Consider the following 22,088-nt stretch of genomic DNA (forward strand, 5'->3'; position numbering starts at 1 on the left):
TCTATAGTAGCAATCACAACCCTTTCAGGGGCTTGACTTCGACTACTTTTATGTGTAGCTCCATGACTGCAGAATTTTCCAGAGAGTATATGTGTATGACGCTGTAGGCACAGAAGCAGAATTCGAATCCGTGTCTTCTTATTTAAGCCAGACATTCTGGAGGTTTTCCAAAAGAAAGAGAAAGAGAGAGAGGAGATGCTTTTCTGGTTTTTAAAGAGGTTTGGACAATTTTTTTTTTAATTTTTATTTTTTCCAATTTGTTTTTGGCTTTTTGAGATAAGGTCCTGCTCTGTAGCCTAAGCTGGCTGAATCTCACAACAGCTGTCTTGCCTTTGCACCCCAGATGCTGGGGTTACAGTGGTGAAACACTATGCCTGGCTGGGATTCATCACAATCCATTATATAGGACTGAAAGATGGTGCAGTAGATAAAAGTGCTTGCCACCAACCCTGTAGTGGAAGGGCAGAGCATCTCCAGTGCACTACCTTCTGGCAGTGATGTAGACTTCAGTTATGACCGTAAGGTAATGAATGACTGTACTTACCGCAGAGGACCTTTGGTTGCACACCTTCATTTCCCAGAAACTCACAGCTGTATAGCTCTGGCCTCTGTAGACAAGCTAGGGTAATTCTTAGCTGTGATGCTGTGGTCCAGACATCGAAGATTCCCAATTTGAGATACAGACCTAAGATGGCTGGAGAGAATGTCCCAGGTACCACCCTGTGTAGCAGATGTTATCACTTTAGGAGAAGAAGGACTACTTTCTTCCTTTAAAGTTACCTGCTAGTTCTTCTACTAACTGCTGGTGGCATTTCCAGGATTTCCATTAAGGAGAAGTTTAGGGGAAACAATCCCATTGAATAAGGGGTTACATTGTTGTTAAGTTGCATTTAAACAGCACTTTGAAAAGGTTTTTTTTTTTTTTTTAACTTAGAATGCATGTTTACTTTGGAGGGTGTTCTTGGCTATAAGAGGGTGCTAAGGACTTCTAAGCCCCCCCCCCCACTGCTGAGAGGACATCTATTTTTAGTGTGGAAGCCTTTGAAGTAAAGGCTTGACAGCTTCTACAAGGACTCTTTTGTTATTGCTGTTTACACTTGTAAACCTATACTCTGCCCAATGAGGATTAACTAAAAATCAAACTTGCAAAAAGATTTTTTCCCCTACGTCTGAAAAAGTTGAGTGTTAGGAATAAACACAATATGGACTATATTAGCTCTGATGTCTAAAGACATCAATATAGTCACAAGTAAACACACAATTTGTTTTTTTAAAAAAATCAAAACTTGAAGCAATGAGACTAGAGAGGTGGCTCAGGGGTTAAGAGCGCTTGCTGCTCCTGCAATGGATCCTGGTTCAATTCCCAGCACCCACATGGTGGCTTCCAAACATACATTCCAATGGCTCTTAAGTTCTCTTCTGTCCTCCGTAGGCACCAGGCATGCATATGGTGCACATACATACATGCAAGGGAAACACACACGAATTAATAAACCTTAAAAAGAAGTCCAGGGGAGCCTAAGCTTAGCACAGAATCACTGTGCATTTATTACATTTATGGTCCCCCACAACAGAAAGAATACAAGGTATCACAGTGAGGACCTTGCAACATAACAGGAAGGCAGGAGACATCTGCGAGGTGCTCCTTCAAGTGTGTTTTTGAAACCACTTTGTAGAGTTTAATGTTCCTGCTGGCTACTCTCTGGGCCTAATTATAGAAGGAAAATAGAATGGAGGAAATAAAGGGAGAGATAGTGTAAGCTTAAAAATACTGGAAGCACTTCCAGTACAAAGCAGTGTATGGATGGATGGCAGCTGGCAAGGTCAAGCCACCTGGTTTTGGTGATCAGGAAACAGAGGTCTGCCTGTCAGTGTCCCGGGGATAACTGAGAGGAGCAGGGCAAGGCCAGGACACACCAAGTTTCTTTAAAGCCAAGGTGACTGCACTGTCTTCCTGCTCATCTCCAGCCTATCGCCCACTTTTTGAGTAGATAGACAGCCTTTTCTTTTCTTTTCTTTTTTAAACAATTGTTTGATCACCTACAACAGATTTTTTTTTTAAAGCAGGACAGTTTTCATCAGTCTTCTCAGCTACCAAGATGTAATTTATTAATCCAAAATCCTCAGTTCTTGTAATCACAGACCAGAAAGTGGTTTCTTTTTTTCATTAATGTATATTTACCCACTCTTTCCCATTCATATATTAAATATACATGAACAGTTTTCAAAATTTCTATTTCTCTTTGGGCTTCTTTTCTGATTTCCGTTTCTTGTTTCATCCCTGCCTGTTTTTCCCCTCCTGACTTCAAAACTCAGCAGGAAGCCAGTTTCCTCTCCACAGATTTCTATTTCTGTCAATGACACCAGCGTTCTTCCAGTCACCCAGGTCTCAAATCTTGGCATCACCGCTTTCTTCTTTCCCAACCGAATGGGTCACAAATTTCTGTGCCCTCTTTCTGAAACACGTCTCTCAATTCCAATTTCCTTTTTTTTTTTAAAAAAAAAAAAGATCCCGTGCTGTACCCTCTAACTCTGGGCTTCATGATTTTATCTGTAACCAGGTAGTGACACTTATTTTGTTTCCATCCTTAGGCATCCTCCTTAACTCACCACTAAAACGGATGGGGTGGGGAAGATAATGTGGCTCCAATATAAAGCCATGCACTAAAACACAAATATCCATTTTGCATGATTTCAACAACGTTCCTTAATTCTCCATGTGTGTGCATGTCTAAATTCTAATTCAGAAAATGTCTCCTCTACTTTTGCAACCTCTCTTTCCTCTCCAGCTCCATCCTCCCCGATCAATTTCTTTTCTTCCCGAAGCCAGGTGCCAAGTTTTGTTCAAACACTTGCAATGGACTCTGTCTCCTCCTTGGGAAATAGCGGGCACTTCATCTTAAAAGTCACCAACCAGAGCAGCAGGCCTTGACTCCTCCTCAAAATCCCCAAAGTACCTGTTGATGGTTCCACTGAGGCACCCGCAACCCTGACATCGCCTTCCCCGCTGTCCCCTTCCCTGCCAAGTGCATCCAGTCCCACTGGGGAGGGGGCGTGGGGCGTGCAGCAGCCGGGCTCTCCGCGACCCCGAGCCCTGTCCTCCCCGCTGGGCACCGGGCCGGGCGTGCCCGGAGACTGGCGAGCCAGCGGTTCCGCGCTCGGAGGTAGGTGGTGCTGTTGCCGCGACATCTTCCTCATTGGCGCCGCGCGGAGAGGCGGAATGTTCAACTCCTGACTCCGGCGGAAGCGTGGGAGCCGCGCGGGCCGCCGTCCCCGACCCTTGCCGCCGCTCGCGCCGGGCCCGGGAGCCAGGTAAGGGCTGTGGGGGACCCGAGAGACGGGAGGGAGCTCCGCTGGAGGACCGGCGGGACCCGGGCCTGCGGGGTCCCGGCAGCGCGGGCTGCGGGAGGCCGGAGCTCGGCGGGCGGCTGTCCTCGGCTCGCCCCAGATGCTCTGGAGCCCCGCGGCCCCCGAGCCCGCAGCCCCTGAGCCCGTAGTCCCCTGCCGCCGGGCCGAGGACGGCTTGGGCATGTCCGGGCGGGTCCCGCGGGGCACTCGGTGCCCGGAAGAGTCCGGCCTGGCACAGCTCGCGGCGATCGCCGGGAACCTGCGGTGGCGGCCCTTCCCGAGCACCCTCGCCTTCCGCGGGAGCACACGCGGGTGTCGCGGGCGCGGGGATCAAACCCCAGGCTGGACACTGAGTGACCCCGGCCGCAGCCACGCCTCACCCCGCGCGTGACAGCTTTCGGAAAAAAACTTTTAATCCTAAACTGCCCAGATGACATGGAAGTGCCTGAAAAGGCACGGCATTGTTGGGTTGCTGAAAATATATGTTTCTCATGCGCCTGGAGATCCTGCATAAGCACTGTTTATGGAGAACATAATTACTATTTTTGTTAGTTTCGTTAATAATGAAAGCACACCATTTGGTGGCCTGTTCCAGCGATTTCACAATAAGCAGCCTTCATTAATAATGCGTGTGAGAACCGTCTTCCAGAATGGATTGAGGACTTCAGAGTTCGGATTGTTGTTAAAGCTGGTTCCTGTTTGTCCCCTGAAGTGGTTGAAGCGAATCTTCTGGTTTTCTTGACCGTAGATAAAACCAACTGCCAGCATTTAATGAATCCAAACCTACTCAAATATTTAACGATAAAAGTAAACAAATGATTCAAGACGAGGCTTCTTTGTCGTAGGCCTGTCTCTATTCTGAAATTTCATCTCTTTGATTTAAAAAAAAGTGACGGCTGCATTTTAATTATGGTTTTGATCATTTGTAGAGTCTTTGTTTTAGATTTCTGCTACAATAGTGAGAGATTTGGGAGATTGTAAATGAACATGAATTTAGCTTGTTTGGAAAGAGAGAATTAAGAGAGAAAAATGGTTCTTTGGCGCACTGTTTATTTTAGTCTTTTACAATATAATTTCGACAAAAAGTTTGGGGGATTTTTTTTTTAAACTGGAGAATGTGCAAGTCAGAAGTTTAAGTGGGAGACGTTTTGTTGTCTTAGAAAGCAAGTAGCCAGTTAATCTTTTAAAAGTTTGGTTGGGGGGGTATATAAGTACGCATTAAGGGAAATAATAACCGAATATTAAGCACACAGATTTCGATCTAAAAATGGATGGTCAAAGATCTTGGGAACTGAGGGACCTTCTTGCCAAATAAGGAAACTTGGCAGGCTGCACTGTGTGTTTTAAGTTAGGGCAGAGTGAGTGTTATTGGCAATACATTGGCTCAGTGCCTATCTGGGCTCTGCAGTGAAACTGAGTCTGATAGGCCTGTGGAATTATAGGCAGGAGTTACAAAGGGTGTGGAGTGAACCATTGAATCATCAGAGGAGACACTGGAGAAGTTACAGGGACGTTTTGTAAAATAGGTCAGATAAAACTCTTAGCGAGCCCAGCAGAAGCAGAATGGACAGTGGGTCTTAGATCTTGACACAGTCAGAGAAGAGTCAGTGAGTTCCGTTAAGCTGGGAAAAGGAGTTTGTGGTAACACAGTACTGTCGGAACCAGAGAGCCTCTGCGTCCTCGGGTGTTGGGAATAGAAGTTTGGATCATTTGTTTTCCATTTTATTCTACCCAGGACAGATGGGACAAGGTGGGGTACCGCTAAACATGATAGCAACAGCTGAGACACCTTCCATCTTACTGTGGGGAAATTTAGGCTACTTCCTTGTACTATTGACCTTGGCCCACTACACATAGCTCAGCATAGTTCTAGCACTAAGCAAAAGGGTCTTCCCTGTGCAGTGGGGCGAGCCATCAATGCTCTAACGGCTGGGCTTTTGTATCAGACCCTCCAAGAGTCGGCAGAAGCATAGAGTGACAGGAGGGAAGTAATCCCAGCACAGTAAAAGGCTGGGACCGGGGAGCCATACATTTGATACTTAACCCCATTGGCACCATTGCCAATAGGAAATTAAAGCCTCCAATGCGTGGATAGTAAACAATCCAGTCATTATGGTAACAAGGAATGGGTCTGTTTAAAGAAAAAGGGTGTGTGTGTGTGTGTGGGGGGGTAGATTAGGAGACAGTATATGATGAAGTAGAAAAAAAAAGGCATACCACAGAGGAAGAGGAGGTAACCCAAGTTGACTTCTGGTTGTGTCCTTTGTAAATTAGGCTTGGCTAACTTTTATAACCTTGGGGGGCAGTAATACCTGTTTTCCCCAGGGAGGTATGTGAGACAGCACGGGGAGATGCTTAGGCCAGCCCCCGCCATGCCTGAGTGCAGAGAGGGCTTCTCCACATTTCCCAAGCTGTGTGCTTGCCTCTCCCAGCCAAGGCTGGCCCACAGCATTTGTCTTATTGCTCTCATACTAAGTGGGTACGCCGAGATCAGAGGACTCAAGTCCTCCCTCGAGATCAGAGGACTCAAGGCCTCCCTCGAGTATAAGGGTTTCCAAAGTGACTCTGTATGTGGTGGCTATGTGTTGGGGAAGAATCTGAAAACTGATACACTTAAGTATATAGAGGAAGGATTGACAAGAAGCCTGGACCGAGTACGATCACGCAGCACCATTTGTAGGCTCATCCTGAGGGGCTCCTGTGGTCAGGAGTTATCACTCCTTTCTGAACCTATCTCTGCACTTTACATAGGAAACCTGAAAAGAGAAGGAACACATTTATCTCTGGTCATGGGGTAAATACTACTTATTAACCTTTTCTTACAAGGTGCCCTACGTGAGGGAGAGGGAGTGTGTCCCCTTAAGGGTCTACAGATATGCCCATAAGCATTTCTAGTGTAGGCAAACATTTGCTTTTTAAAAAAAAAATCTTTCATTTGATCTTAAAAACCCATGTGGACTTTTCAGTCCCTTCTTCCCAGTCTTTTCTTACTGAACGGAACAAACTAATATAAACAGGCGCATTTATTCCTCCAAATCTTAAAGTCGGATGTATGCTTTAGGACTCACCTACCTTCTGTGCGGTGCTGTCTACTGCATACACAGGAACAAGCACACGGGGATGATGGGATTGGCCCTTTTTGTCCCGGTCTGATGGAAGAGGTAATGTGATTCTATTTTGCTAGGGGCAGTCTTGACTCGGAGCATCATCCCAAGAGTATGTATAGTCTGTGGTTATCCTTATGGTCAAGAGCTCTTTGCTTTGGGAATGGAGAAGTGTACAAGACAGGCATTGGGATGTAGACCTCCCTAGCCATGGAGAAGAATTTCAAGAGGGTGACCCAAGGACTTTTATTATTTCATTATTATTTCAGAGATGTAGATCCCCTCATGTTTACTGTCAGGTGCAGACTGCATCTCCAGTAAAGGAAGACCGGCAGCCAGCACTTCATGCTAACCTGGTTAGTCATCATGCTAGTCAGACCAAAGTGAACCTTCCAGACGCATCCTTTCTTGTCTCAGTGAGGCAGGTCTCCATTCCTCGCCCCCACCTTCTGTTGAGCACGCAGAGATGTGTCACTCACTCTGAGAGGGCAGACTGTCTTCTTGTGGGGCTACCAGCCATTCTGTAATTTGTAGCCTCTCACTCAGTACAGCATCATACAGGCCTTGCTCTTGGCTGATTTTAATATCTCCATGTCTGTCTTATCCTTCATCTTCCTTCAGATGACCTGGTTCTGACCTGCATGTCTGCCCTCATTAGGGAACATACCTTGTAGGTAACCAGTCTGGGGTTGTACCTTGTTTGTCAGAAGCCAGGTTGGTTGGGTATTTCCTACCCGACAGGGACAGTTCTGCGGTAGAGAACTGTGCAGCAAATCCCCAGGGTGAGTGGGAGGCTGCTTTAGGAAGTTGGCCTCTTCTTCCCCAGATGTGAAGCACCCCAGGCACCTGGGCATTCTTAGAGGCAGCCCCAGAAATCTGCCCTCTTCCTGTTCCCCGCTCTTTACTGGATAGCAATTTCACCTCTCCTCTGTTTCCACAAGAACCAGCCCCTGACCCCCGTGGCCCAGGGCATGGATGTCCTGGGTCTTGTTTGCTAGTTGGGCACTGTTTGGGCACAGGCTCATTCCACGCAGTATCGCTTCGCTAACCACTTCCCGGTTCCTACTTTTACTTCTGCTAACAGCATTTCTGGCAAGGAAGCCTGCCAAGGAAGTTGATTTTCATTTATTGGAACATTAATGGATGAATAAGAATGTTTCATTTAACTAGCTTGTTTTTATTTTAACCTTTGCTCCAACTAGAGAATCATACTACTTATATGGGAAAGCACAGATAGAGTGGGGAATCGCCTGTTCCCATTTAGACTCCTATTTAAAGTTGGGTTTTCTCAGATGACATGCGGAAGAAGTCCTGTTTCCTAGGCCCAACCTATTTTATGTCAGGTCTGCTTTTCTGAGAGTTGAGGGAAATAGCAGCATAGACACAGTTATAGTTAGATTTATTCATAAACTTAGTCTTGTGTTTTTTGTCATTAATGACATTTGTGGCTTTTGTCCTTTTTAAAAAGGACACAGAGCAGTCTGTTCAGGAATTGCCTCTTTAAATCTCTGATCCTGACATTATGAAGAAATACATCAAACCCAAGCTCTCCCCATTCTTTAAAAAAAAAGCAAAACCTAGAATTTTTTAAAAAATATGTATACATGGCCTAATTCCAGATAGTAAAGTGGATAAGAGGTTTTGAGTCTTTTATTTACTGAGCTGTATGAAGAAATACCCATCAGAGCAAGGTTTGTTAGAAGATGAGGGTGCTTTTGAGAAATCATCTTTAAGTTTTTTAAAATTTGTTTATTCGGTGTATATATTTGAACACACACAATGCATGGAGGTCAGAGGAAAACTCATGGGAGTCAGTTCTCTTCTACCATGTGAGTTCCTGGGTCAGTCATAGACTTGGTGGCAAATACTTTTACCTGCTTAGCCATCTTTCTGCCTCCCAAATCCTTTCTTCTCTCTGTTCCTTGTGTATGGAGTGTGTGTATGTGTGTGTGCATGTGTGTGTGTGTTATGTGTATATGTGGCATATGTGTGCATGGGTGGCATATGTGTATGTATAGTATATGTGTATGTGTGTATATATGTGGTATAGGTTTATGTGTGGTATATGTGTATGTGTGTATATATGTGGTATATGTTTATGTGTGGTATATATGTATGTGTGTATATATGTGGTATATGTTTATGTGTGGTATATGTATATGCGTGTATATATGTGGTATATGTTTATGTGTATGTGTGGTATATGTGTATTTATATGTATATGTTTATGTAGGCATGGGCAAGTGCATGCAGAGGCCAGAGGAAGATATTTGGTGTCTATCTCTCTCTACCTTATTTTTTTGAGACAAGTTCTCTCATTGAATCTGAAGGCTGACTGGCCAGTGAGCTCCCAGAATCCACTTGTCTTTGCCCCAGGCCCCTACCTCTAGTGTTGGGATTACAGGTATGCATGCCATGCATGACTTCCACATAGACGACAGAGATTTGAACTCAGGTTCTCCTGTTTGCACAGCTAGTCATCTTACCCACTGCTGTGCCAGAAATAAACTTATAACAACATTTGTGAAGACAAAAGGAAAGCATAAATTATGCATGGAAAAAGGAAGTATGTAAGTTAGAAATACCCAAAAGAGAAAAACCCAGAGAAATTCCAAAAACTTTATTTGTAAAGTTAATTAAAAACAATGTTTTCATTATGCTGTGGAGGCTTTCAATAGCACAGGTTAGAGTTCTCTTGAGACACAATCAAAGCAATAAATGCATCCTAGAAATACGAGTACCTAAAGAGTGCAAAAGGAAAAAAAAATCTTTTAGTAACTTAAATAGAATCTGTCTCTATGAAAAACAGTTTGAAAGGGAAAAAATAATTATAACTAGATATGCTCAGTGTATATCTCTGATTTCAGCACTTGGGAAACTGAGGCAGGGGGATGGATCACAAGTTCACGGCTAGCCTGGACAGCATAGCAAAGGCCTTGTCTCAGAAATAAAGAAGTAAGGTAGATCTTGCAAAATGACCCAACGCTCCAAATGGAGAGCAGACAAAAGTGTGAGCAGAAATTAAGACACATAAACAGAGATGAAAAGGAGCCAGGGGGTCATTTATTTGTTAATGTTTTTGTAGTAAAAGTGATTGAAAGGTAAAAGAAAGCAATTTTGAAAATGGGAAAGCTCATCTGATTGTGAGGACTGAAATATTTGGCTAAGCAAGGCCTCAGAGTCACGGCAGCAGGTAGAAAGCTGTACTTTCCACCTGTCATGTGCAAATTCCTTGCTGGACTCTAGGCGAGGCCTTTCTACACCTTCCCTGCTTCCCTGGCAGGGCCGCCTCGGAGAAGACTGTGGGAAGTCTGAGTTGCCCTGAACACAGTCCTTCGCCTGGGCTCAGACAGCTTATGCTTTGGATCTGCTGCTCTCGTGCTCAAGGTGCTGCCTGCAGTCTGTGCTTAGAAGTAAGGCTTTCCAGTGGCGTCGGGTCAAACCCTGCACACACAATCACTTTGGGGCCATCAAATGGAAGTGACTTTAAACTTCTTATTTATGAAGTTAGACGTGTAGTAATTGGAGGAAAAGTGACTGTTGCCAGAGAGGTGGGAGTGGAATTCAGTTCAGTCTCATCTAATTTAACAGCCTTGCTGTTTAGATGTTAGAAGCGCAAGTAGTCCTGTTACTGTTGTTTTCATTTTAAATTTGAGACAGAAGTTGAGTAGGGCGCATAGACGGGTGCCTGGCTTGAGATCAAAAAAGCAAAGAGCCAAATAAAGACCTAGGAGTTAAGCTCTGACCCTTGCCCCTCTTTGAAAAGATGGAAACCTTTTAAAAGCAAGAAGATGCTCCATTTAACGTCTTTCTGCCATACAACGTCTGTATATGATTTTTATAATTAACTAATGATATTATGCATGCTTTTATCAGTTTAGCTCATAGTTAAACTAGTTTTTGTACTTCTAATTTTGGGACATTTTAAAAATCACTGAGTTTTAGCTACTGCCCAAATAACCTGATGGTTATTTAACTGGGGTTAAAGCCTGTACTGAGACACACTGAAATTGTCCATCTCTTCAGAAAGGATGTAATTTTTTACATTGTCAGTAAAACGTCCAGGTAATTGCATAGTTTAGCCAACTTGCTATTGTTCAAATTTGTGACCCCTTAAGTTTTGTTTTCTGTGATATTCCTGTTAGGAGTCCAGGACTGCAGTGTGTGTGTGTGATTGTCTGTATTGTATCTTCAAACACAGTGGGTTGAAAACATTGTATGTGTTCTTTGTAAGGAGATGGGTATAGATGGGTACAGATGGGTTTTATAGATGGCTCCACTGGTCTAGACAGTGGAGATCCTTCTGAAAAGCTGGAGCACAATCTGATCAGGTTTTGATGCTATAAATCATCAACATCTTGCCCCAAGTGCTGGAAACAACTCATGCTTCATCCTTCTCCTCATAAACTGATCTTCTTTAAATAGTGACTTACAGTGAAAGGGAAAGCAATTTGCATATATAGTCTGACATATATACATACATACATACATGTGCATGCATATGCATGAGCAAACACTCACACACATAAATATATATGCATGTGGGAGGGGATAGGGAGCTAAACCAAATTTTTCAACTGAAGTGTATGATGGTCTTGCTGAGCTCACTGGGGTTAAAGCCTGTACTGAGACACACTGAAATTGTTCATCTCTTCAGAGAGGATGTAATTTTTTACATTGTCAGTAAAACGTCCAGGTAATTGCATAGTTCATTCCTATAGAGCCAGTTCCCCAATGGCAGGGTATATTGCAATCCGGGTAACTGATCTGGAAGAATGTGCCTTGTTGCCTATCGTCACGGGTGGTGGTCACAGCCAAGGGTACTGGCCAGTCAGTTCAGGTTAATTCTTATTGATCTCATCCTCCTCTGTTTGGAAAGGGTTTCTCCACACCTCCCCTAGTTCACCCCAGACGGAGAGGCACCCAGTGCTGGAGGCGCTGAGGTTCCCAAGAAGCTTGAGGAAGCTTCTCAAAACTGAATTGGATTTAGAATCCTCTTTGGGGACTTGTTAAAAATAATAATAATAAAAAAAAAAAAAAGCCAAGGCTGAGCTTACTTAGTTGGATTGAAGTCTTTGTAGCTCTAGGAACTCTAATGGAAAAAAATAACTAAAAGCTTTTAATGGAATAAATAGTAGAGAAGAGAAGGTGTATACTGTGTGTTAGGTTATTAGTGAGGTGCTGAGAAATCCAGATATTAGATAGCAAGGGATTTGGGGGTTAGGGAGTTTGTCTTCTGGTGGGAATTTGATGGGAATACATAAAGGTGTTGTGGGAGACTGCAGTTTCTCACATGAGCTTCAAAATCGTGGTTAGGGAGGTTTGGTGGGTGGGAATGGAGTTCTGAAGCAGGTGTACCCCCTTCGCCAAGCATGGGGATGTGGGCAGGTGAACACAGAAGGGGACCCACAGGCACTGCTGAGAAGTAAGATGCGCGGCTGCCGCTGGAAAAGGAACGCCACCAAACAGCTGCGATTCAAAGATGTGAGCTAAAGGTTGGAACTGAGAGTCCTACCAGTGAATGAAAGAAATCATCTCTAAGAATACTCTAATAAAAGGCAAAAAATCTACAGATAAAGAAATGATTCTAAAAGCTCTCAGAAAAAAAAATATAAAAAGGTTTAGGTCTCAGAGTAGCATCACACTGCTCTGTAACGACGTTAGAAGGAGGAGGGGCAAAAGCGATGGTTCGGCCATTAAGGTTATTTGTTATCTTTTAGAGAACATGGATTCAATCCCCTGTATCCACATGGTTGCTAACAACTGTGTATAACTAATTCCAGAGGCTCTGACACCTTCTTCTGAGTGCTGCAGGCACCAGGCTTGTGTATGGTGCACAGGCGGACACACAGGCGGAACACTATACACACTTTTAAAAAAAATCTTCGAGAGAAAAAAATAGAAATCAGACGAGGGGGCTGGAGAGATGGAGATGGCTCAGCTGTTAAACACACTTGCTTCGTTTGCAGAGGACCCAAGTACAGCTCCCACGTCCACATGGTGGCCTCTGCTCAGGAATCCAGTGGGAGGTGTGTGTTGTCAAGGTGCAGAGGTAAACTAAAATGAGAAGCGGAAGATCCAGGGCCAGGGTTTTCCTCAGAGGGTAAAAGAGAAAGGTCACTGGAGAGCAGAGGAGATGAAATTCCAGTTACACTAGGGCCAGGGAGCAGCCATTCCAGCCTGACTGACTCAAGAGGAAGTGTTTAGAAAGAATGTCTCCTTGAAAACCAACGTCCTCTTCCCTCCAGGTATCAGAGGAGGAAGGAAGGAAAAAGCTGGTAGTTGTTACACTGTTGGGAGCTTTGTAGTTCCTGGAGGGATTCAATGAGTTGGATAAGTTTATCAGCAGTATAAACAGCTAAACAGGCTGCAGAAGACAGAAGCATGGCAACTAATTACTCCAGGAGAAACAAAGTTATCCAAGTAAAATGTAACCATTGCTGCATGGTGGTGCTAGGAATAATCTTGACTTCACAAGACTGCTGTAAACTGTGAAGACTACTATAAACTGTGAATATTGACTTAGCCATCTGTTCAGGTTGTAAACAGAGGTTAGTTAGACCAGTGTGGCCCCAGAGTGTGTGCAGGTGAAGAATGATGTGTAGGAACCGAATCCCTCGTTCACAGGGAATGCTTGATAGCAAGATCTAAAGTGCGGAAATCCAGAAGCAACAGTATTTAAACACATGGCTTAGAAATGTGGTCAAGAGGCAGAGATGCTGGAAGGACTGTTAGTGTTCCTCTCTCAGCAGTCAGAGTTGAGTGGGGGAACAGACAGACAGTGGATCTGCAGTGTCTTATAAGCTTCGTGGTCATATATCAAATCTTACACGTGGGTAAAATTAATTTACAAAAGCATAGACTTACCCATCCTCTGCTGAGGAGATCTAGTGTATAGTGTTTGACGTTTGTTGTGTGAGCTTTTCTGCCTTGCACACGCTGTCTGTGTTTGTTTGGCCCATTCTCCTATATTGTCTGTAAACCTTCTATACTACAGTTAGCTGGATTGCACTGAATCTGTCTGGAAAAATCTCTACGCAGCCACAGATAACGTCTGCGTTCCTCACTTCATTCTCCTTCCTGTTTTCTCGTCAATGCAGTCCTCCAAACATTACAAGCTCTAAACAGTAGAGGATAAACAAATTGCTTCGCTTTTCTTTCTTGCCTTCTCCCCAAAGTGGAGCAGACTTGGACTTCGCAATAAGAAATCAACATTCTTCAGTGAGCCGATGTTCCGAAAATGGAACGGCTGAGCCAGCTGCGCCCTGTGCTCACGGGGCTCCCTGTGTGTGGGTCTCCCAGCAAAGCTCCTAGTTGTCGATGGATGGAGAAACTGAATTTGCAGGGACCCAGACTGCTCCCTTCTACCTTTTATTTTGGAACAAAAAAAAAAAAAAAAAAAAAAAAAAAAACCAACCCAATCCAGGCTTCATAAAAAATGGCCAGGATAGTTAAAAGTCCATGCCTCTTTCTGATTTGTGGCTCTCAACTCTGTCACGGTGCATTCTCCCTCTCACACACTTGTGTCCCCTCTCTTGTGTGCATTTGGGGGCAGTGTCAAAATCAAGTAAGTTGCAGGTGTCATAGTTGCACGTGTCTAAATATTTATAGAGGATAAATGCAGAAAGTGATTATATACTGGGTTCCATCCTAGATGCCCCTAAGTTCTTATGGAGGACTTTTCCTTGTTATTTGTTAAGTGTTTCGCAATGGTGACCATCAGGAGCAGAACCGGCTGCCTGAGAGAATGTCCTCCATTATAGGTTCATCGTTTTGCTCCATGATTATATTGTGGTTTACAGTTACAGGAAGGATGAATATACAGATTCTTTTATGTACCTCCTATATCTTCCTACGCTTGCTCAAAAGCTCACTCCACCAGTTGTGTGTTCGCGTTTGTTTTTTTTTTCCCCTGATAATTTATGGTTTGGAATAGAGGATTAAGAATGAACACTTACCTGGGGAAGAATAAAGACGAGTCAGTCCTAGACAGTCACACTGCAGTAATCTTGGGAGGGGTCACCTGTTCCTCTGGAAACAAGCATAATATTTTTTTTTTAAGCATCTCTGGCAGTATTCCTTGAATGACTTAATACACTGTCATCAGGGACAATGTCTCTTAGAAAATCTGTTCTGCTATGGTGTGCAGTCTAGCGAGACATGTTTGGAAGCCCTTGGCCAGCTTTTCTTTCACCCCAAGTGAAGTCTAGTTTGGAGTCTAAACACTGCATGTGTGTTTACTTTGCAGCGTCCTGGCTGCAGTGGTGCCGGGATGCTCAGGGGTTTAGGCTGTGCATGTTTCCCGTGAGGCAAGGGCACCAGGGAGAGCTGGCGTGCCGCACATGCCAGGAGAGCTATGCAAGCTTGCTGTTGAAAGCATGGTTTCTGTGTGTCAGGCCTTCCTGAGGGAGACCTGGTGACACAGTAGCCTTTAGGCAGAGCTCCTGGGAATCTGTAGGAAGCACTGTGACAGGTTTTGCTGGTGGTTGGGGGTGGGAAATCGGAGCCAGTTCCAAGCCTGGACAAGCTGACTGCCAGGGTAAGTGTGCTTTCATTTCGACTTGTTTGTCTCGCTTCTCTTTCTGAAGTCATCGGGCCTTTCTAGAAGTTTCACAGGACCTGTTATAAATATCTAGAGCACGACTCGAATTTATCAGTGATTCAGCATTTCTTCCTCTTTCTCTCTCCAGATTTTTGTGCACGTTTACTACTCTGTCATTATGAGATGTCGTCTCTCGGTGCCTCCTTTGTGCAAATTAAATTTGACGACTTGCAGTTTTTTGAAAACTGCGGTGGAGGAAGTTTTGGGAGTGTTTATCGAGCCAAATGGATATCACAGGACAAGGAGGTGGCTGTAAAGAAGTTACTCAAAATAGAGAAAGAGGTAAGATCTTCTGCTTCCAGAGGCTCTCACACCAGCTCTTATGTAAGCCTTTCTTTCGGCCTAGAGTTAGAGGGTCACAGAGCTGGAAAGGGTCTGGCAAGCTCTTTGGGGCTGGTCCATGAGGCTCCTTCCCAATTCCCATTCTGGGAACCCCATAAATAGAAAATACTGCACTGTGTGCTTTAGGGTTGAGCTCTACTAAGGGTCATCTGAAGCTAGAGGATTTCTCTCCACGGTAAGCCAGTGTTCTCCGAGCTGGCTGGCCTACAGAAACAGGCAGGGTTGAGCTTTTCACTTCTTCGGGGGAACCAGGAGGGGGCAGTAAAGAGACAGAGGTAACTGTTTTCACTGCTTACCATTTTCACCCCTTGCGTTGGGGGTGCCACTTGGTGCCTTTGAAAAATAAGAGTATTCTTTTTCAACTGAATTAAGCAATGCTAGCTTCTTAGGTCTCACCTCTACAGGTTCACGGTGGTTTGTTTTGTGCAATAAAGAATTAGGGTCCAGATAGAGTCGTCTTAGTTTGTAAAATCAGAATAAGGTCTTGGCTTTGAGAGGCAGGAACTTGTGTTGAAGTAGATGAGCCCTGAGCTCTTAGATTATAGGAATGTCTCTCTCTCTCTCTCTCTCTCTCTCTCTCTCTCTCTCTCTCTCACTCACTGCTGCCACCACAATAATCAGTTAGGTATGTCAAGAGTTAAATGATTTGCATAGCTGATCCATGAGAGTTAAGCCTTGGTAACTTTTAAAAATGTAAATGTCCTTTTAACTGATCCTAAGAGCACACAACAAACTGAACATCTATGAACCATGTTAATGTTTCAATACATGTATGCATTGTAGGCTTAAGTCATTATATCCATTGCCTTGTTTAGCATTTCTTTTACGACGTAAACATTCAAATGTCCTTCCTTTGGCTCTGTGAAATCTATGGTATTTTACCTATCAGTAGTTGTCCTGCTGGTGACTTTTGACCCCCATGTCCTTCATGCTCACCTTGGTCATGTTTTAATGTCCAGTTTTCACTAAGTGTTGTTCGTTCGAGAAAACCTTTAGGTAGATAGACACTCTTCTCCCCAAGCGATCTTACTATTATCGTTAATTGCCACCAATGAACCACCTGGCTGATAAGAGAGGAGAACCCAGGGTTAGCCATGCAGACATCATCCTCTTGCCGTGTGCCATGGCTAGAGTCCATCAGCCCAGCAGGCTCAGTGTTGAAACCAGTACCCTGGCTCTGAGGTGTCTCTGCTGCGGGCTGACTATGTGTTTTACATGAAACAGAAGGGCACTAAGTAAAAATCAACTCTTGCATTAGAACCATTTCCAACACCAAACTCTTTGGTCTGGTAAGATGGCATTATTGCCCTCATTTTATAGACTGAGAAAGAGAGCACTGAGAAATGCATTAGCTCCTCCAGTAGGGACAGATAGAATCCAGGAGGTCAGGCTTCTGGTGCTTCAGTGTATTACTGGGAGACTTCTGGTTGACCAGGTAGGAATAGAAAATAAGTCAATTCCATCTACTTATAAAAGAACATTAAAGGTGGGTCATGGGACTTGGATACTTACATGGCTTTTTATATGGTTACTGGATGAGGCTGGAAACTGATTTGAAGGAAAGTGTTACTTTTAGCCCACTCCCTCCCTACCTCCCCAGCATATGTACATAGGACGTGCCTTTTCTGTGGTTTGATTGGCCAGGAAAATGACATGGGAAGGTACGGGGTGAGTACAAGAGCTGGAAGCTGCCAAATTCTATTTGCTTTTCTATTGCAAGAGTATAACTCATAAACTGTAAGTGGGAAGAAGCAGAAACTGCACTTGACTTCGAGGCCGGTTGCTGTCAGAGACAGTCTTTATTCCACGGTAGTTTAGCATGAATGTCCGATGACACAGTGGGGGTAATTGGAGAGGAAGTACACACCCCTTGCAGAGTTGTATGTATGTGTGTTGGCTATTGGCTAAGTATTTTTCAACTGCTAAGGTAAAGGTAATGAATTCTAGAGTCTCCCCCCTCCCCCCGTTTATACACTCAATCCTATGCTTCTTGGTCATTATTTTTCCAATGTGTTTTAGAAGAGACGGACCCCTTAATAAAGAGACCCCTTAATAAAGAGACCCCTTAATAAAGTGCCTGTAACTCATTTCACAGGACTCTGCGGATGGCCTGACATCTGACTAAATGTTTGGTTTGCGAACTTGGTCAAATGTGGAGAATGTATGTGCCAAATATATTGTCACAGCTTATGTGACTATTCCCTTGTACTTCCTTTGTGACCTCTAGTGTAGTAAGGATGTGATGTGTCCCTCTATTTCAGAAAGTATGTGTTACCTTTCTACTCAAAGAACAAAAAATGGCACTTACTTAAAATGTTTTTTAAGAACTATTTAAAACAAACACCAAGAAAATTATAAGGCTGTCACAACCTCTATAATACCATTTAAGCCTACCACATAGTGACATTTTGTGGCATCTGCCTTTTCTCTTTATTAATACTATTGATTTATATGCAGTTACAATTATTTTATTTTTAATGACTGTGAGAGTAAATTACAGATGCTATATGTGTTTATTCAAAGTATTTAAGCATCAACTAAAAACCCAATTAACAAGGTCAGGAAATCGAACGGTTCTATTACTTTATCGGATAGTCCACCTTCAGAGTTTTCCATTTGTCCCAAGAGACTTTTTATGGGAACTTTCTCTACACAGGATACAATCTGGGATGACAAATGGCTGTGTCTGTTTAGTCTGTTTTATTCTGGGACAGTTACCCTGCCTTTCTTTGCCTTTTAAGACTTTGACAGCTTTGAAGGGCTAGACCATGCATGGTGCAGAGTGCCCCTTGTTTTGGACTTGGTGTATTTCCCCTCATGTGGCTCATGTGGTTGTGGTGGGGATATTGTAGTGGTTGTGTGTCCTTGGTGACTTTTGATGTGGTTTGATTGATATCCCTTGTCTGTCTTAGGTTTGGTAATGTTACTTTTGAGCCCTTCCCTGGCTAGGAGCCCACTCAATTCCTCTATGGTGAAAATACCTATTCCCCTTTTATAATTGTTAGGAGCTACTTTGAGGCTGAGTAAATGTCTTTGGAGCTTAAGCATCCCTTGTTGACTCTGTCTTAGATGTAACATTATCGTGATAGTCCATTGTGGCAAGATCAGAGGTTCCCTCCTGAGCTGTACCCCTATGCTGCTTTCTCTCTCCCTGTATTTATGCTGCCCAATTTGTTTGTTTGTAGATGTTAAATCCTTCTACAATTCAAAGTGACGCAATCCATTAAGTCATTGTGTATCTAAATTATGTCCAGCTTGGCAAGTAGGAGCTTCAGGCTGGCTTCTGTGTCTTTTGACATGCACTATTGATCTGGGATGATTTCCTCACTTCTGGACACAGAAAGTTACCCAGCTCACTTAACTCCTGTCCCACTGCTGGGCAGCCATTTCTTCAGGAAGTCCTGAGTCAGTCCCCAACATGCAGTTGTTATCTCGGACCCAAAATGGGAGTATTTGGGGTGCCTATTTTAGACTTCTTGAAAAAGAATCCTTGGGGTTTATTGTTTGTTTGTTTGTTTGTTTTTTGTTTGTTTGTTTTTGTAGAAGCAAACGTGACACTTACTTTATTTTATTTATGAGAGTGATTAAAATTTAGACTCAAACCTCTGGCTAGACAGAGGTTTGCCTTTCTGGAGAAGAGTTTAGAAGAATGTAAGACACGAAAACTGGTCTCCAGATGGTTACTTTCTGTGTGCCAGAAGTTGTGCTCCCGGGACTTTGTAAGCAGGCTGTTAAGGTGTCGGATAGGGAGTCAGGTCAAGTGGGCGTTAGGGACACATGGAGATAATACTGTGCTATCTGTGCAGTGACATCGCGTGGCATTTGCAAAATGCTCAGAGTTTACCGGAAGTGAGGCAAGGAAGACAGGTTATAAAACACATACATGCTTGGTGTCTGTGTGCTGCTTTTATTTTTTCTTGAATATCTGTGGTTTTCTATGATTCCATGTTTTCTTTCAATATTTTATTGTGAAAAAAATTCAAACAAAATAATTTTTATAGTGAATGTCCATATACACAGTATGTGGAATATATAGTTAGCAAGAATACTTTAATACCTGTATGGTGAACTCTCTACGTCTTACTCATCCGTTAGTCTGTCCAGTACACTTCATCCAGCACCCAGCAGTGGTATCCTTCCCTTAAACATGTCTGAACTCAGCTGTAGTTAGTTTTATTTTTTTCTGTGGCAGAAATACGTGTCACTAAGGTTTTAGAAGTATGCCTTGACTGTGACATATATTTATGTTTCTAGTCAGAAAAATGCAATTTAAAAAGTATAGTTTTGACAATCTGTAGCACTGCCTCAGCAATATCAAGTGAACCAAGCCTTATAAACCGTGAGTGGACGTAAAACCCTGATGCCCAAGGTCACTGTACATCTCCGAAATGTGGGACATTCCCTGTCACGCTGCTGTCCCACGGCAGTGTCCCCAGACCTCAGGACTCTGCTGTTTACATTTTTACAGATGTACGTACAGTGCGCTGTTCTGTTTAATAAAATATTTTCATCAGGAAAAGAGCAATACAATCTTAAGGATGTTTACCAAAAGTACGGAAAGAAGCCGTGAGCGTGTCTTCTCGGAACTTGCTGATTGACTTGGGTGAAACTGGCCTGCCCAGGCAGAAGTTTAGCAAGGAGCGGAAGCACCCAGAGAAAGTCAGTGTGATCGCAGTGCCTTCTTTACCACCACTGGCCCAGTAAACCTTCCCCACACAAGCAGGAGTTCACCAGCCTAAAGGTCCACAATGTGAACCTTTAAAAAGATTAAACACAGCAGCCTAGATTTGTTGATGCGTTGAAACAGATGTGTCTACATGTGGCTCGTGCCTCAGGTGGAGAGGGACACCTGTGAGCCTTTGTGTTTGATGTTTGCTGCTGTTCCCAAATACCTGAGTGAACGGCTGGGAGGAAGGACTCACGATGTTTATGGCTTTGGTCCGTACTTGCCCATGGTCCGGACGGCTTGGTGGAACAGGGCAACTCACAGGGAAGGAACGAGGGGATTGCAGAGAGGGAGAAAACAGGGAGGTGGAAGGGAGAAGGAAGAGAGAAGGGGGGGGCGAGGAGGAGAGAGGGAGGGAGAGAGGGGAGAGGGAGAAGGAAATACTGATTGAGAATATGGCCTGTTAGCTGGCTTTCCTCCTTCCCCATTTGGTCCCAGCCTATAGGATGGAACAGCCCCATCCAGGACACTTGTTCTCCCAAGTTCTTTCCAAATCCCCTGCCTCCCGCCATCCAAGATGACATTAACCATCAATGCCTTTATGTTACCTTGAAACCTGCCAATACTCCACAGCGTTCACACTCCACAGTTAAATATTAGGAATGAAGGAAGCATCACTTTTTATTCTGCCACCACCAACCCCTAAGCTGAGGGAGGGAAGAATCCCCACGAAGGAAAATAGAGTCTTTTCTTTTCTGCCCTTGGTTTGTGCTGCTCTCCTTGTTTAAGGGGGAAAAAACTGAATCCTGCCATATTTTGGAGACGTTGAAAGTCACATAAGTTTAGATTTAAGAACCAATCTGCACTGTACACATTGGCGAGCAGAGGACAGACACCTCAGAGTCAACTGGTCATAGTAATTTGTATGTAGAGAAAAGGTATCTGTATCAATTAGAAAGTAGAATATTGGAACTGACATAGAACTCAGATAAAAATAAAAGCTTTGTTATGCCTAGTGTACCAGTGCCATGGTATTTCCACTTAGGAAAAGCTAGTTAAATATTATTGCCTATTCGCCCCAGGGGAGCTCACTTCCTGTCTGTGCAATTCTGTAGCATTTTTATTAGTGGATTCTCTGTTTTTAATTGTAGGATTGTGGTTTTAACGCTTTCTCTGTCCCTGAACATAACAAAGAATAAGAATATGACACTTTCTTTGAATGTCCTTTCAATATTTAAATATGTTGATATGTCCAACAGAAATGAAACTTCAATGCTGCAGATTCCCAACAGTGCTGCTGAATTCTAACATGGTTTCTGTGACATCTTGTGTTGAGAACTTTTCGTCTTGTATTATTAGGCTCTGGCCTACCCTTAACTTCTCCGGATGCTGACAGGAGAAGCCCTGCTGGGCAATCTCCGAGCACAGAGGACTAAGAGCCAACCTAGCAACGCCAGCTCCTCGCCTCTGGTGCTAGCCTGCTTTGCTTTTTATCTTCCGGCCTGAGCTCCTCTGCTTGTCTGTCCCTCTGTCCTGCTGTCTCATGTCTGGCTACATTCTTTCCTTTATCTGTAATACCACTGGTTTCTCTCCCTGGGCATGCCCTACACTGTATTCAGGTTTAATTTCTTATTTTTTCACGAACATTCTCAGTCCCATAATAATTTTTTTCTTCTGAATTTATACCATTTAACATCCAAGCCTCTAATTTGACATAGGATTACAACTGCCCTGTGATGCTAACATTCCTGTAAGGAATGGTCACCTAACTTTCCATGTGCGCATGCTGTGGCTTCTCAGCTGAAAACTGGGGCTAATTATAGTACCGGAGTCATAGGGCCGTTTGAAAGGATTAAATGAGATAATACACGTCAACTGTGTGGAAGAGCACTGGATACACAGGAAGACCTGGGGACCCACCTCCATTGGCTCATCTTTAGCTAAACTCCAGAGTAATAGCAGGGAGGTATCGTCTCTTCGGAAGATTCCAACGAATTCATACCTAGGATCTTACCCTGGCTGGGAG

General features: G+C 43.8%; 1 protein-coding gene across 3 annotated transcripts in view; it reads left to right on the forward strand.

Annotated features, from left to right (window-relative positions):
* The first annotated feature begins 3,220 nt into the window (after positions 1–3,220).
* Map3k20 (mitogen-activated protein kinase kinase kinase 20) overlaps positions 3,221–22,088 on the forward strand; it is a 160,062-nt gene continuing 141,194 nt past the window's right edge. For all 3 annotated transcript variants that reach the window (XM_052182694.1, XM_052182696.1, XM_052182697.1), the window contains exons 1-2: positions 3,221–3,312; positions 15,143–15,336. In XM_052182694.1, coding sequence (XP_052038654.1) covers positions 15,178–15,336 — 159 coding nt within the window. In that variant the 5' untranslated portion in view covers positions 3,221–3,312; positions 15,143–15,177. The remainder of the gene's footprint in view (positions 3,313–15,142; positions 15,337–22,088) is intronic.

The sequence above is a fragment of the Apodemus sylvaticus genome, chromosome 5 (assembly GCF_947179515.1).
Source record: "Apodemus sylvaticus chromosome 5, mApoSyl1.1, whole genome shotgun sequence".
Lineage (NCBI taxonomy): Eukaryota > Metazoa > Chordata > Mammalia > Rodentia > Muridae > Apodemus > Apodemus sylvaticus.